The sequence below is a fragment of the Gasterosteus aculeatus genome, chromosome 12, assembly GCF_964276395.1.
Source record: "Gasterosteus aculeatus chromosome 12, fGasAcu3.hap1.1, whole genome shotgun sequence".
NCBI lineage: Eukaryota > Metazoa > Chordata > Actinopteri > Perciformes > Gasterosteidae > Gasterosteus > Gasterosteus aculeatus.
This window is the reverse complement of record NC_135700.1, coordinates 17,707,443-17,723,324: the sequence shown is the minus strand read 5'-3', so window position 1 is coordinate 17,723,324 and position 15,882 is coordinate 17,707,443. Positions and strand designations below refer to the sequence as shown.

Here is a 15,882-nt window from a genome sequence, read left to right as displayed (position 1 = left end):
GAGTGTGTTACACACTACTGTACACACAGTTCAAGGGCTGGACGAAACAGGATTCCAACCCATCGTGGTCTCAGGCCCTTTCAGCACTTCTCAGGGCCTTCATTAAAATGCTAAATTACTCCTTAAACTTCTCACACAGTCGTCCAGTGGATTATATGCATAATTGTGACATGTTGCCTCGATCATGTGGGAGGCACAACGAGAGCGGCAAAGATAGAGCAGAAAGCGGTGATGAGATGTTAGCTGCCCAAGGAACATCGAGATTCCAGAGGGAGTTCTGCTTAATGCGTATGGGCAGGATCTCGGTTGGCGGGACACATATCTTCGGCAAAGAGGAACATCATTACTCGGGACCAGTAATTAGAGTTTCGAAATAGCTGAGGATCGCCGCGAGTGCAAAGAGAAAAAGTTTGGGAATGAGATAGATAGTGCAGAGCCACCAGCTCTGCTGTAATGAGATCCGCTCAGAGTGGAGGAGACATTTAAATAAAGGTCAGCCAGTGTCTGCACCACGGCCCAGAGGTTTAAAAATAAATATGGAAGTGACACAGACTCAGAGGAAAGAGTAAATATCTCAATGGAACATATGAAATCAAATGAAATGGAAAGAGAGAAATATAATGTGCTTCTTCCCAGAGGCAAAGAGGCTCCTGAGGTTGTGGGGCCCTTTTTTCTTCGGTGAAAGAAGAGCTGCATTTTCCTGCCTCCAGTCTTAACACCAAGGGCAGGATTGATTATATGGTCATCCACCCTTCGCCTTATTGAAATGTTATGTCGCATTCCGTCCCCTGCCCGCCGACGCATCTGCAGTCTTTGCCGTTTTCCAAGCACAAAGCTGAAGAGTGTGAACGCTGACTTATTCACATATCATGCAGACAGTTATAGAAGGATACTGTATGAATACAGATGTGCAGGGGCTTAAATTAGGCCATGCACATATATAGAGCTGTGGAGAGGCTGGGAAGTGCAACCTAATTGTGGTTGTCTTATCTTTTAATGGCGTTCCGGGGTTTGGCCACGTTGAAGTTGACTCTCTCCACGCGTCTTGGTAGCGTGGGCAGAAGGGTCAGTAAAAGTGGAGAAGTGAGTAAGTCATTTTTCATACCTGTCATAATGTATGTGGAGCACCAGCATGTGTATCGTAAGAGAGAAGAGCAGCATGTGGACTCTATTCCTGGACCAGTGTTGTTTCTCAACACCAGCGTGGTTGTGTGTGCTTTCAGCTTCCTATCTGGGGCTCCCGTTCCATTTCTCCGAAGCATATTTTACATTTGGATAAGCATATGATTTCATCAGACTTGCACTTGGGTATCATCTGTTGGTGACATGGGATTGATCTCCCCAGTGTGACGGATGAGAGTCCGGAGGGATGTTTCCCCAGAGGAGTTTTGACCATAGTGGTGCACATTCACAGGAGTTCCCTCCACAGCACAAACACTGTCATTAAGTCTTATGTCCTAATATGCACAAAGGCTTTAAAAAAAAACAAAAAACGGTTTTGCTGTTACTAGGGTGCAGGAACCAATTAATTGGGAAGGCGTATCAGTGTATTTATACATAGTACAACTGGTGTACCGGCAAGCCATTTGCTTTGCTTACATTTAAAACACTCACGATGTCCCAGCAGTGTTTGCGGATATTCAGAGTAGTGCTGTGTCACTTCTGTGTAGAGGAGACATCGAGGCAGAAGCGTGGATGATGAGAAACAGTAACAGTCTTCTGGCTTCAATGAGTAGCTTTCTCTATACCCCGACTCTCTCGTCTTTCATGTGGTTTTGTCCAGCATGTGTGCTGGAGCCCATAACCGTCCTTCCTCCTGTTCGCACAAAACTGAGATGCAGCCAACATGGGGCACACACCACTCTCAATGTACAAGGGAAGCGGTTCTCACTCCCTGCCCTGTGGATGCCCTCGTCTTCAGCCTGACTTTAAATGAGCCTCTTTCTGTTTCTCTCTCTCTCTCTCTCTCTCTCTCTCTCCTATTGCAGCCCTGTCCCCCAATGTATTTCCACTCCTGCCACTGTGGTGGGACTGTATGTTGATTTGGCGGTGTTGAATGACGTAGCGACCGTAAACGGGCTCATGCATTTATGTGAATGTAACTCGACAGTTTTACATTTTTATCCAATATTGCTTTGGTCTGAGGTTGCTTTTGTGGATAACGTGTACAAATTTATTACAAATGGTGTTCCAGACTTTTCCTTTAACTTTACTCTGAGAAAAAATCTAAGTTGACCGCGGAGTTGGTCGCGAAAACGAAACGGCTGCTAGCTACAGTCAATTACACCAAGATGGAGAGAGATTTTTGCATTGGAAGTAAAACAAACACCGGCACGACATACAGTGGAGAACTGTGCAGAGGAATTCCTCCACGTGTCAAACAGAAGGTGGGTGAGTGGCAAACGGACCACTTAAAGCACTGCCAAGCTAAGCTAGCTGCTATGCTAATTCTATCTCAACATCTAACGTTACCCTGCGGGGCACACAGTCTGCAGAGGACCACCACGGTGTCCCTAAAAGGCCGTGGTTTGAAAACGTTCTGGCTAAATGTGGGGAGATTGTTGGCACTTCAAACACAGCCGTTAAATGATGGAGAGCTGAAAGCAAAGTGCGCGAGGACAGCAGGAAGAGTCGCTAGTTCAACATGTTCCACCAGGTGGAATTCTGCCTCCAAGATGATCAAAAGTGTATGGTTTTGTGTATAAAATAGCATTAACAATTGAACAATACTGTCTAAAATACACACTTTCTGAAGTGATTACTCATTACTTGTAATAATTAGTCTTTAGAAGAACAAACATTCTTTAACAACAATATTCATTAATCGCCATTAATCAAGATTAATGAATGTCAAAATGTGCGATTAATTAGTTCATTTTTTTAATCTATTGACGCCCCCAGAAAATAAAGAAAATAACACAAAAGGTTCGGGTAAACTACTGTGTGGTTTGGATCTGGACAGTTGTTCTGCTGATGTTGGAATGTCAGGCAAACGTATAGGAATATAAACATAGATCGCGCTGCCTTGACATTTAATTTGGTTCAATTATCCGTGTAATCTCATATATCAGACACTAAATATTGGATAGCAAGCCCAACTGCTGTGAAAATCGTGTCAAAGAATTAATATCAGTCACATGGATACCCTGCCCCAGACCTATTTTTAGCCCATAATGTGTGTACGCACATGCACTCCGCACGCGTAAGTGTGACAGCCATCACCGGGTGGCCTCCCAAACTCTGTTGACAGTGGGTTTTCAGAGAGCCAGCAGCTAAAGCCTAATATGATTACTGTCTTCGCAAAAAGGCTAGGAGGTTAAGGTATGTCTGTGTGTGTGTGTGTGTGTGTGTCTGTGTGTCTGTTTGTGTGTGATGTGGCATTTTGGGAAGCTTCGTTGTCATATAGCTCTCTCACCACAGCTTGTCCTTCCAGCTGCATAGGATGAGCTCACCGTACCTTGGGATGAAGTGACTGCATTGCATGCCTGCCTTTGTTCTGGTTCTCCCACTGATAATTGCTCCTCTGTCTCCCCACAGCTGAAGAGGCCAAGGAACTGGAGGAAGAGGAGTCAAAGACAGGTCAGACAATCCACCCCTGGTCAAGCTCAGCCTCCGCCTGTATTTGCTTCGGCTCTCACTCCTCTTTGTGCTGCCAGATGCCGGTCGGAAAAATAGTTGAATCTGCACCTGTCCACCACGTCCTTTAGCTGAAACCAATATTGGAATACAAAAATATATTTTGTATTCGGCACTGCGTCCAGCGTAATGATGCAGCGCTGAAACACAGTCAGGAACAGGCAACACTGCATTTTATCCACTGAGGCGTGGATCAAGTGGAGAGGAACGGCAGACTGAGCCTGTAAACAAGGCAATTAATTGTTCACTTACAAAATCTCACTACATCTAGAATTATATTTCTTTTTTTCTATTCATTTAATTTCGTTTTTTTTTTTTATTTTGGTAGGGATCCAACAGAACAAGTGACTGAATGTTAAGTTTGTTTACTGAAATGTGAGGGAACTCTAATTAAGAAAGTGTGCACGTGAGAAACGCAACTAGCTCCAGGCACTGGATCCGTCAACACAGCATCCCAATGGCATAACTCTTCCACTCTGTGTGTGTGTGTGTGTGTGTGTGTGTGTGTGTGTGTGTGTGTTCAAGTGTTAGAGAGAGGGAGACAGGCACACTAATTTAGTGCTGCAACAAGCTGTATTACATTATAGGTTCCCCCAAAGCTACAGCTAAAACCGTGAAATCTATCTAGTCTATAAATTTAATGGTAACAAGTTTCACAAGTTCCAAGTTTCCCAAAACGCCAGCAATAGTGCTGCCGTGTCCTGCACTCAAACGATCCTGTTTACCAAGCCCAATTGATCTTTCTGACTAAAGCCTGACTAAAATGCGTCATGCATGTTATTGTCACACGTTTCTTTCGAATTTTTATGATGAATCATCCAGTAGAATGGACAGACAACACAGACCGGTCTGGTCCCACTAAATGTTACACAGAGTTTGACCAGTGCCTATTCTTTCGTAACTAACGAGATTGATTCACCCGTGAAAGGCGATGTCCCGAAGGAGCTATTTAGAATTTGTTTCCCTTCGGTAAAGAGACATTTCACCACATATTCGCACATTTGGGAAATAGCAATGAACAAAACAGAGAGTATGCAGCCATTCTCCTGGTTCTGTGAAGCTGAATTAAACCGTAGTTACGCATCCAACTAAATGTTAATGCCATGTTGCAGGCTGACGTTCTATCAATGAAAGGTATGATCAGAGGAAAGAGTAAATACGCAAGTTAGCATTTGGTAATTACCATTAAATACAGCCCAGTCCAGTAGAACCTCTTGCCAATAAGAAGACATCTGCTGATTGAAAGAACCCCAGATAAATATTCAAGCCCATAACCCTCCACCCAATGCAATGTTTCCCAGTTTTTTTAGATTCCTATAACTTTAAAAATACATTATAGTTTTTTCTCATTACTCATCTTTTTCTTTTCATAATGCTCCACTTTTTTCGGTGTTGAGAGTGATGTGATACTTTGCTTACTGTGACCCTACGAGCCCGGGAATTAATTTCACTATTAGCAAGCAGGTCGAGCTTCTTCTGCCAGCGCAGCCTCGGTGACTGCCCCTCACAATCCTGAGCAGTTCTCCCTCAAGCGTTAATGTCATTAGAGTTATTCATTTGACTCCTTCTATAGTCTGATTGAATTATTTAGCCTTTCTGTGAACGGTAAAGTTAATACCATGCGATTTTAATAAGCTGAGAGGTGAAGGAAGGTTTCTGAGTGAAGGGGGACAATGACTTTCACTCTCTATTGCCTCTCTCATGAATGTTTCAGAGAGTTCTGTGCAGCCAGGAGCGGGGTCAGTCAACCCCCCCCCACACACACACACACACACACTGGTGAGACTTATGCTGCATTTCCACTGCATGCCACAGCACAGATCTCCTCAACTGGACTCACTCGGAACCTCTTTTGGGGTTTTTTTTTGCGGTCAAAAGTAGTGTATAGTAGACTTGGTGCTTTTTTTTGGTATCACCAAAGTGGCGCGAAAATACTGCAAGCCACTGATTGTTCAGAGATGAACATTTTTGGCGTGAAATACGACGTACAAACTTTAAAATAGTCAAGGAACCGTCCATAGCAACGCTTTCTTATTCACTCGGCAGAGTTTTTTCAAAACTAATGCAAAATACAAAAATAAGGAAATAGAGAAAAGGACCTAGTACCAGTTGAGCAGAGTTAAGCGAAACCATGAAATGGAAACAAGGTAGAAGTCCTTCAGGTTTTTAGGAGAAGCGAGGCGGTGGCGGCACTCTAGTATTCCTTCCGCCTTCGCTCGCAGCTGCGTCTCGCCACCGTCCACGCACCTGGTTGATCCAGGTGGACGTTGTGGGCGGTGAGCTGGTGAAATCAAGCTAATGATTCTGCCTTTTTAAGATCCCTCTGTAAGCACTACAGACAGGAAGCTTTGTTTTGCCATCTGGTTCCAATTCAATGACAAAGGCAGAGGTTCCGGCATGAGACAAAGGAGCCGAAATGAGCCCCACTTTAATAAACCCAGCATGATGGGAAGCCACATGTGTGTTATCTTAATGAGCTGTCCGAAGGAGAGTGTGCCTCCCCTTTCATAGCCAGCCTGATTTGAACATTAACTAGTGATAACTAGAGACCTGGGATCATTCATTTGCAATTACAAAGGATCCTTTTGTTGCCTCCTGTAGAATTGCATGAATTTACTACAACACACACACTTGTTATTAAAGAATTTCTGCATGTAAATTATGATGCTTAGAAAGTGTAAACAATACAGAGCAGCACGTGTTATGACAACTTGTATTCGTAACATAACATACGTATTCAAAATGGAGGCCCTACCAGGTACCAAGTTGTACAAAAAATTTGGAAACTAAGGAAGCTATCGCATTTGTTGGGTTTATTAACAACACTATCATGACTGTCCTGGCAGCAGCTAACTATAGCCTACCGTTTGTGCAGCTACAGTAGCTAGCTAGCCATCAAACTTCTATTGATATTTATTTAAGTTTCTCCCACCATGATTAATGTCTGGGAGGTTATTTTTTTTCGCTGGGCACAGCCACCTTTCCAGGGCTGAAAAGGAAGACTATCCTGAATTGTCAATTTTCAATTTGTAGTCCTTCTACTAGCAAGCAGTAGCCAACTGTAAAAAGTAGTATAATCGAAAACGAATTGTTTGGTCTCAATCGATAGTTTCAAGTCTTCCAAGCAGTATGATGTTGTTTTTTAAAGTATAAAACACATTGTATTCTTTAGGACATGCCTAACTTGTAATTAACATGTGTGCTTTTTGCGTTCCCACTTATTTTGTATATTCCTTTCAAAAAAAGCTCAATATTATACTTGCACTACTACTTAAGGCTAGATAATTTTTATTTAGCATTGGATGGTAGCAAAAAGCCAAGATGGCAATATTCAGTGTATGGGCCATATACACAAATCTACACCCACCGGTAGCGATGTGCAGTGTGTAGCCTACAGTTCTTCTGGCTTCATACCTCACCTATCCACCCTGAAATTGGTCCAATAATCTGAGCATGATGTTCTGTTTAGAGGGGGCTGCAGTCGCTTGTGCAGCTCCTCTTGTCAGAGGCTGGCTTTAGTTTGTGTGCTCTAGCCTCTGTCTCACTAAATCCTAGACTCCAAGGAGTCGGGCCTTAGCAACAAGGCCCTGGAAGAGAGGGTTAGTCAGTGACCCAGTTATTTCAGAGACAAAGAATTGTCTGAAAGGACAATTTGACACACCCTCTGAAAAGGGAGCTTCGTGGAAAAAAAAAACAGTTTTCATAACCATCCACAACTGGGCCAAAGTCCCATGAAGGTGGAAGGTTAGGGAATATCCGTATGAAGCCCGATAGAACGTGGAAGCCACACTCTTCCCCGTGTATGTTCTAGTTCCTTCATGCAAAAGCAACCACTGAAAAATCGATGACAATTCCTAAATCATTTTCAAAGCTTCAAGCCAAGTTGCTCATCGCCCCAAAGGGGTTTAGTGAGGCTAGCTTACTAAGGCTGTTGAAAGGTGACTCTTGAGCAGAGAGCCTGAAACTATGACCAGAGTCAAAGTCACCTCTGTGCTTATTATATCACCCTCTGTGTCCTATCTATTGAGTTATTCACATAGTAATGAAAATACAGTACCTTAATGTGTGTGTCTCTCAAAGGACTGAAATAATTAGCTTAGCCTAAATATGTCAGTAGAGTATGGCGGTTACGTATGGCCGACTGCGGTTCAACGGTCGCGTCATCCTTCCATCAGAGGATTGGCGGTTCGATCCTCGACTCCACGTCCTGTCCTCCACGTGTCCTTGGGGCAAGAAGCTTAACCTCACATATCTCCCGTAGCCTGCCGGCTGTGAATGAGTTTTAATGGTTCGTCAGTTCTGATTGGCAGGTGGCTCATGCACTGTGGCCCCTGCCATCAGATATGAATGAACGTGAATCGGTAAATGACAGCTAGTGAATACAATTTGATCATACTATGTCCATTTATCTGAAGAACACAATGAATTTTACGCCGTCTTTATTATTGTGTGTTTGCAAAAAAACTCCATAGGGCACCTTTATTTTGTTTTTCTCTTTATTGACATGCATTAACAGCTGTAAGGGGCTGAATGGCAGAATAGTGAGGGGATTATACATTCTAGCTAGAAGGCTTCCACCCACTGCATCAGGGGAAGTGAGACCAGGTGTGCCAGGAGACACACCTGGTCCTCATCTCCTCATCAATGAGTGGGTACAAAAGGGCAAGCAGGGACAACACCAGATGAGAAATGTGTTGGTGGAAAAGAGCAGGGTGCTGGCGCTCTTAGGGCGGAGAATTAAGTTCCGGTAAGTCGGATGGTGGCGCGGTCTGATTCGGAAAGTTTAATTTAGTCTAGAAAACAACTTGATGACTTGTTTTATTAAAAACTATTACTTACATAATATCTGCCTCTGACTGCTGCGCTGCCATTTATATCACAGTCCTCCGTGCAATCCCAGCTACCAAGTATTGGTTTGCTGGTGGTTGAATTATGAATGCACGCTGAAAAACACAGCGTTATTAAAAAGTTGCATAAAGTATTTGTATAACATAGCCCAGTTCGACAGACCTGCAGGTCACCAACACACCATTGAACATTATTTTAGTTTGAATCGAGGGGGGCTTGGAAAGCAGCCTCCAGGCAGCCCTGCCTGACATGCCCTCCCTTTTCACTGGCAGCACATATTCAGCCACTGGGCTCTCCCAGCGGTCACACATTACTGACTAAATATATGTAAATAGAACATTCATGTTGCCTTCATTATTAGATGTGGGTCACTGGATAACTTCAAGAGCACTAATTAAAAAAGCTCCCAGCACACCATTGCTTAGTAGTTGCGCGCACACACACACACACACACACACACACACACACACACACACACACTACTCAAGCACTGCACTTATGTTCCTTGCTGGTTCAGCACCAAACCATAAGCTGCATGTTTACTATGTGGTGAAGAAATTGTGCTATAGGCTGTTACACTGGTTGGATTGGATACTGGTATTATATCCTATGGAAAGAATCATTTAATTGCGTACAAAGTCGTATTTCCTGTGCTTTCTCTTTTTTACACTTTAAACGTGATTCCAAAAGAAGCTAGTCAGTTCCGGAGAAACTTTCCTCCCTCCTTTCGCCGTGGTTTGGGGAAGAAACTCATCAAAGATGTGGAGCACACTCAACTGCTTTGGCAACCTCTCAAAGGTTATCTGCTGGTCCGTGAGGAAAAGGCCAACCGATCATTGTCAGAAGAGATAGAAAGGAAAAAAAATAAAAATAACAGCTCCTAAATCATTTGAAATAATGAATGTTGTCACAGCTAATAAAAGTAGTTAAACCACTAAGTGGTGTGCATCACAACAACAAGCCAAAGCCACTGCCGGCTGGTTGCATATCAGACAAAAGTAACAATGCAAGGAGCGCTTTGGAGAACACTGGATACCTTTTAGGATGGAAGGCAATTCCAGGGATGAATCCCCCTGTACAGATGCCATTTACATCCTCCTGCTGTCCAATCCCCCACGCCGCCCATTCCCCCTTCTGTCATGTAATCTACGCTCCTCTGACAGCACAGCCAAGGCCCGGTGGGAGAGTGCCTATCCATCTCACTGCCCCAATCTGCCTCCCCTGTTTGGTTCCACATGAGCACTCAGCTGCTGTGACTAATTAAATAAAGCGCTGTGCCCTCTGCTTCCTGTTAGCCATGGCAAGGTTGGTGCGCAGAGACTGAGGAAGAGGGGGAGAGTTGCTGAAGGAGGAGGGGACACAATAACCACTAACCATGCTTGTAATGGTGCTTTGGTCCACGAGTTGATAAAGTTACGTCGACGGCGGCTGCACGACGACGGCCTTCACAGTCGTGTTTCTCACAGATCTTTTAATGACACAATATTTTCAGCGCAAGTCTTGATTCTGGTTTGTTTTTCTGTTTCAGCCATGACGTTACTGAGTAGCTAAGGCAGAGAAAATAACGGTGAGTACGTTTGAATACACCTTTTAATTACACTTCTGTCCCTGTGTGACGCTCCATAGTCATTTCTCCTTATTCCAATTGAGCAGTAATGCTGTGGAGGGCACGGTGCCTCTGTAGGTTATGGGTAAGTGCTGCTGTAATGAGGCTCGGCTGCATTTATTTCTTTATTTATTTGAGAATATGTGAAGTCTTGACATTTTGATTTCAGGAATCACAGGGTCACTGACTGATACAACAAATACATTGAATGTCAGTTATTGGACTGTCCATCCTGAACAAGCAAACACGACGGAGGCTTGTATTTGTGTATTTCTTTCTGGATGACTGTATTGTAACTACCCTGCTTGAAATGTGTTGGTTTATTTTTGGTATTAGTGGATGACCCACATGAATAACCTATTAGACGTAGTGTTGATAACTGGGACCACGGACAAACCGATTAGTGAATTGGGTTAGAATGGAATCATCAAATAATACATGCTGTGTGGCCTGATGAGAGTCCATGCCTTTTCCTGACTTCTCTATAAAAAGCTGGACCATTTTGCCGCTGCTTTAGTAGCAGGCTGACTTGGACCAAGTGCAATAGCAGAAATACAGCGGTACGCAGGTAGGCATTTCTAAAAGTGATTAGAGCCCGCGTGTGATGGCAGTGTTCGACCTTCTGGCCATCGGGGAAAAGGAATGTGACACTCCCACTGGCCTTATGTTCACTCAACCATGGTCAGCCTGTGTCAGGCACTATATCCCTCCCTGGACCCAGCACACGGACCTCTGTAGGCCAGGAAAGCCCAAAAAAATGGAGCTATTTTTGGGGAAGCTCCTTTGCTGGAGACAAAAGTATTTTAGCCCTTTTTTGCTGTGACATGGTCGCTGATGTTTTTAGGCACTCCAACAATTTTGATTTGAAAGATTACACAGAAGTTTATGAGTAAGCAGAGCTTGAGTGATAACCGGCCGCTGTAGCTGGTCTGTCTTTTGTCAGACAATGAGCTACAATTTAATAAGTGTAGTGATTGGTAAATGAATCCTGCTATTTGGGACAATTTCAAATGTATTCTGCCGATAAGGGACCTCTGTTTAAGAGTCCCTGATGCTTCACTTTAACAGCCAGTGTGGACCTACACTGTATCTGTTCACTGTTCTTTTAAGTTTTACTTTTATAACCAGCAGTTTGGTGTCAGTTGTGTGAATAGTTTTTATTATGAGGTTGGACAGTTACTGCTGTTTTTTATTATACCCTGACTGGTCGTTGCCAAAAAGCCGCAGCATGCAGAATGTGTGGCAGATGATGGAAGGTGCAGAAAGTAATTTCCTGTAACTAGCCAAAATATAGTCTGGTCCGTAGGAGTCAAAGAGAGGACATTTGTCTTTGATGTAGCATCCACTGACCTTCACGAGACTGTTATTGCTGGGTAATATCCTGCAAGGCCCTCGACCTCGTTGCTGCTGAATCATCCTCGGATCAATTATTTGACTATTTGTGTGGCAGTTTTTCTATCGATTTAATGCATTTATGCAGAGTGCAGCATATCTCATTTAATAAAGCAAGGCTCCGCATTTAATTAAGTCGTTCGAGAGTGAGGCGGCACTTTGTTTTCATGAACATTTGCCTAATCGATACCTTGGTTCATTTGTGACTTATGTTCATCTTCTCAAACTTTTTTTATTGTTTCATTACTGGCAGCTCAGCACAGATAACATAGTCAATGACTAACTGCAGCACACTCAATAGTTGTAGCCATCATTAGTGGCTCACACTCACTGCGTGCAATCATACACACTGCATACTGTTTATTATGGCCACATTGGGGTTCTGGGAACTTAGATATTGTTGAGTAGATGTAACTTTCCCCTGTTCTTTCTACAGATAACTGAACTGTGGAGGCAGGATTTACTTTTTTTACCCATTAACCTTATTGTATCAAGTGAGATGGTCTGTTGCACAAATGTACATCTCTCTTCTTATTGATCATGAAGAGTTAACTCCTTTTTGGCCAAGCCCACTGAGTGAGTCACTTGGTTATTTTCCAAAGTTCTATTTTAAAGATTTAGTTTGCATTTCCCAGTGGAAGAATAACCAATGATTGCTGTGTAACCACAGTGTCAAATTATGCTGTTTCCAAAAACAATTGCTGGATATCAGTGCTGTTCTTTGGGCATCGCTGACGCAACTGACTAAAAAGAGTCTTTGAAGTAACATGTCGGGAGAAACCTTTCAACTTTCTAGGTGAAATTCTGCATTGGGCTGCTAGACCTTTTTTTGATGATTTTCAATGTTCCTGCATGTTCCTTTTATGTCCAAATGGTCTGTAGAGAATAATACTGGGCAAAACCTTAGACTTGAAATAGATGGCTGCAAATGAGAAGAGTAAATATTCAAAGGCAGCTATGAAGGGAATAAAGAAATGAGCAGCAGCATGGACGATCCCCATTATGTACCTCACAACAACACAGCATTTCCAATGAGCGACTACTTACTTTTCTTTTTAAGGATAGATGCAGTAACTGATAAATAATATTTTCCCCTGCTCTTGGGAAACATTGATTTCATTTGTTCCTGTATAATGACTTAAACTTCAAAGACTATCTTGTTTTCTATCGTCATTTATTGTAATAGCTTAGTGTTTACTTTCTTACAATACGGTGGTAAAAAGGGGTTAAATGGAGTGACATTTGAGAAGAACACTGATCTAAATACAAAAGCCTGCTACAGCTAAGTGTGAAAATTGGGATGTGATCTCCCTGAAAACCCGTTTATTTTAGAGCTGGGGAGATCGGCTCCTCCAGGTCCTCTCTGCTGTATGTAGCAGGTGAGGCCCTGCAGACACAGATGATGTCAGACAGGACACTTATGTTGGCCTCTCTCCAGGGAGGTGTCTTGAAGTGGAGTTTGACTCACTATTCCAGTGTCTCTGATCCCTGCATTATTTATGCTTTTGTCTCAGACATTTATCAGCATTTTTATACCTTGCAGCCTCATTCTACAGTACATCTCCTGTGATGGAATAGGCTGCAGCGATGATAGCCTCTGAGGGAAGCCAATAACGGAATATAGTAGCTCATATTGATATTAGAAAACTGTGAAATGGTCAAGTGTACTTCATAGCCGTCTCTGCATACTGTTGAGACCCTTGGCAGACAGCCATTCACATCAAAAAAGTACACAGAAATAAAATATATACCGAGGAAAATGCTGTGCTGGCTCCTCTTTCTTACCTCCATATTCATGTTTGAAGACGTGGAACTGGTAATATGTGAGCAGTGGTAGGAGTTGCGCAGCCACTGAATCGCTGATCAATGACAGCTAATGAACACGGCAGGAGTTCTGCTCTGTTTCTCTCGACAGACGCTTTCTCTAGAGACTTTTTTTTTTTCTGGTGTTTTTGCCAGAAAAGCACAGGAGCCCTTTGTTGAAGCCAACTGCCTTTGGGCTCAATTAACTACCATAGATTGATCATGATGCAGATGAGAGACTGTGTACAAGATCAGAGGTATGGCACACAAGTGGTGCATGCACGGATACAGACAATTGGGACACTGTTGTGCTGAGACACGCCATTAACGTATACAACCCAGAAAGGGCTGTAACTAGCAAAATAATGTCCCCTATCCACTTTAATGGAAGTGATTATCCCAATAATAAAACCAGTTTGCTGCAAGCACAAAAAATATCTTCTTTGCAGTAGTTTTAAGGCCATCAGACGGAGCAATGAAATCTAAAGGCTGTAAAGAAGCTATAGTCTCCACGACAACTAGTAATTCAGTTTAATGTTACAAACATAGGCGCAAGCAACAATAAGTGTTTCTGCAATGTTGTCGTAGGAAACCGAGTGCTCCCTGGTGAGGACATGGTTTTCTTTTTGTGCGGTCACCAGTCCGTGGCCCTTGTCATAACATATTAGCATCACTTAACATCCCTCGCTCTGGCTGATTGCTGCAAGTTTTCCCATCTACCAAAAAGCTTGTTCTGAACAGTCGTCGAATTGATGGACCTTTTTCGGCAACGTGATGATGTCTGGATCACAGCAACCAGCAATGCCTAGTAGAGCGGTTTTAAAATGACACCCAGCCTATTGCTTAAAAAGGACAGGAAGAGTCTGTTCAGCAATGGAGAATTTACAAATGGCACAAATATAAATACTAACAGTGCCCGTCCCCTCCCCACTGTGATAAGGACATGCATGCATCATGTTGCTTCTGGAAGGGTGAGATGGCTTTCATGTGTAGCTTTTTGAAGTGTGCTCAGATTATCGTGAAACTGAAGAAGTCGCACATGCTCTGTACACATTGAACTGCTTCGGTGGTGGTGTTCTGATTTTTCACTGCAGACCTATAGCAACTAATGAGAAGGAGACCCGATCATACATGCCGAGCAAGCCATTTGAAATCCAGGTCTGCTTTTGAAATGCACATGCATGCACATTCTCATCTCGGTACATACATGGTACCGAGGTAAGAATGTTGTCAAGTGTTGTCTTTCAATTAAACCGTCAGAAGTGAGTTTTATTTCTCCACGTGCCTCTAACTAGTGGTGCATTAGTGAATATTCAACCTGCTAGGGATTTAGAAATTATAATTTGAACCTGATTTGCTCTCTTCGTACATCATTTAAATGGAATGTGTATTCAGAGCACTGTTTATAACATCAAGCTTTACTTTTGGCTCGTTTGGCTTTGGCTGCTGTATCAGGTTTGAGCAATTACCTGATTGTCATTTCCATTTCTACATTTTAGATCCGGCAACAACAAGGGTGTAGAGACGCAGTAGGGAATCAACAATTGTGCATCAATGGCTTAATCGTATGAAATGAGTCCCAAACAATTTTACACATCATGAAACATTTGCAACGTTATTAAAACATTGTTTGAAAAAACAAATAGATGCCTTTGCATAATTCAACAAAAAATTGCCATATTGTGATTGTGGTGTCAAGAGCTGCATTCACCCCCCTGTGTACCCATGATGGGCTAAAATGTGCAATGAAATGGGGCTGAAAGTGGACTCATTGGCATGTCACAGTCCTTTAGCCGGCAGCAGGTCTTCTCGGTTCCTCATCGGGTGACAGTCACCTTCACGCTGCACCAGGGAACGGCACAGGTGGAAGACTGACGTTTGTGTCAAACCTGTACGTCTCAAGATTAACACCCTGGGGAAATGTTAGGAGTTTAGGGTAAATGAGGGACTTTCCTCTTGACAAGGTTGGCATCCCGTTGTGTGAGGACAGAATAAACAGACTTATTTTACACTCCTTTTTTACCTTCTTCCTTTCTAACTGAATCACCTCGCCTTTGGGGCTTACCACAGGAGTCTCTTCAAATGATCCTTAAGACTGAAGTGAAGAATCAAGATTAATGCACTTCCACGTCCCACCCGGGCTCTAGGGGAAAAACTCTTCTAATTAACACCAGGGTGCTGCGAGCTGCTTGTGGAGAGGTCGAGGGCGGGGTTCCTCGTCCATAGAAAAAGAGCTGATAAAGGTGTGAGTTTGGGAGGGTGCTGTTGCTTTGGAGAAAAAAAAAGTAATGCGGCAACAGAATGAAGTGTCAGACAACTCACTCCAGCTTATTGTTATTGGAAAAAAGTAGAGTGGCCCGTAGCAAGAGCTGCAGCACATCTGCATTATTCATAGCGATCATTGTTATAGGTATTAACCTATGAGAATTAACATACCGTATAGGCAAACCATTCTTATTCCCACTTGTCTCTTATGTGCGGTTCAACGTCCTCCTTTTCTCTCTATGGGCTGACTCGACTCTATTCGATTTGGTACCGGGTGCTTTTCTCTATTTGGTTTTCGACTGTATACCCAGTCATCAGTCTGCACAAGATTC

At 43.1% G+C, this 15,882-nt stretch overlaps 1 protein-coding gene across 4 annotated transcripts in view; it reads left to right on the top strand.

Moving 5' to 3' along the window:
* The window catches only part of cd276 (CD276 molecule), a 55,684-nt gene that overhangs the window by 36,506 nt on the left and 3,296 nt on the right, over nt 1-15,882 (top strand). For 2 of the 4 annotated variants that reach the window (XM_040197947.2, XM_040197956.2), the window contains 2 exons: nt 3,538-3,579; nt 10,013-10,051. In XM_040197947.2, coding sequence (XP_040053881.1) covers nt 3,538-3,579; nt 10,013-10,035 — 65 coding nt within the window. In that variant the 3' untranslated portion in view covers nt 10,036-10,051. The remainder of the gene's footprint in view (nt 1-3,537; nt 3,580-10,012; nt 10,052-15,882) is intronic. The other 2 variants (XM_078085460.1, XM_078085461.1) reach the window with 1 other exon arrangement.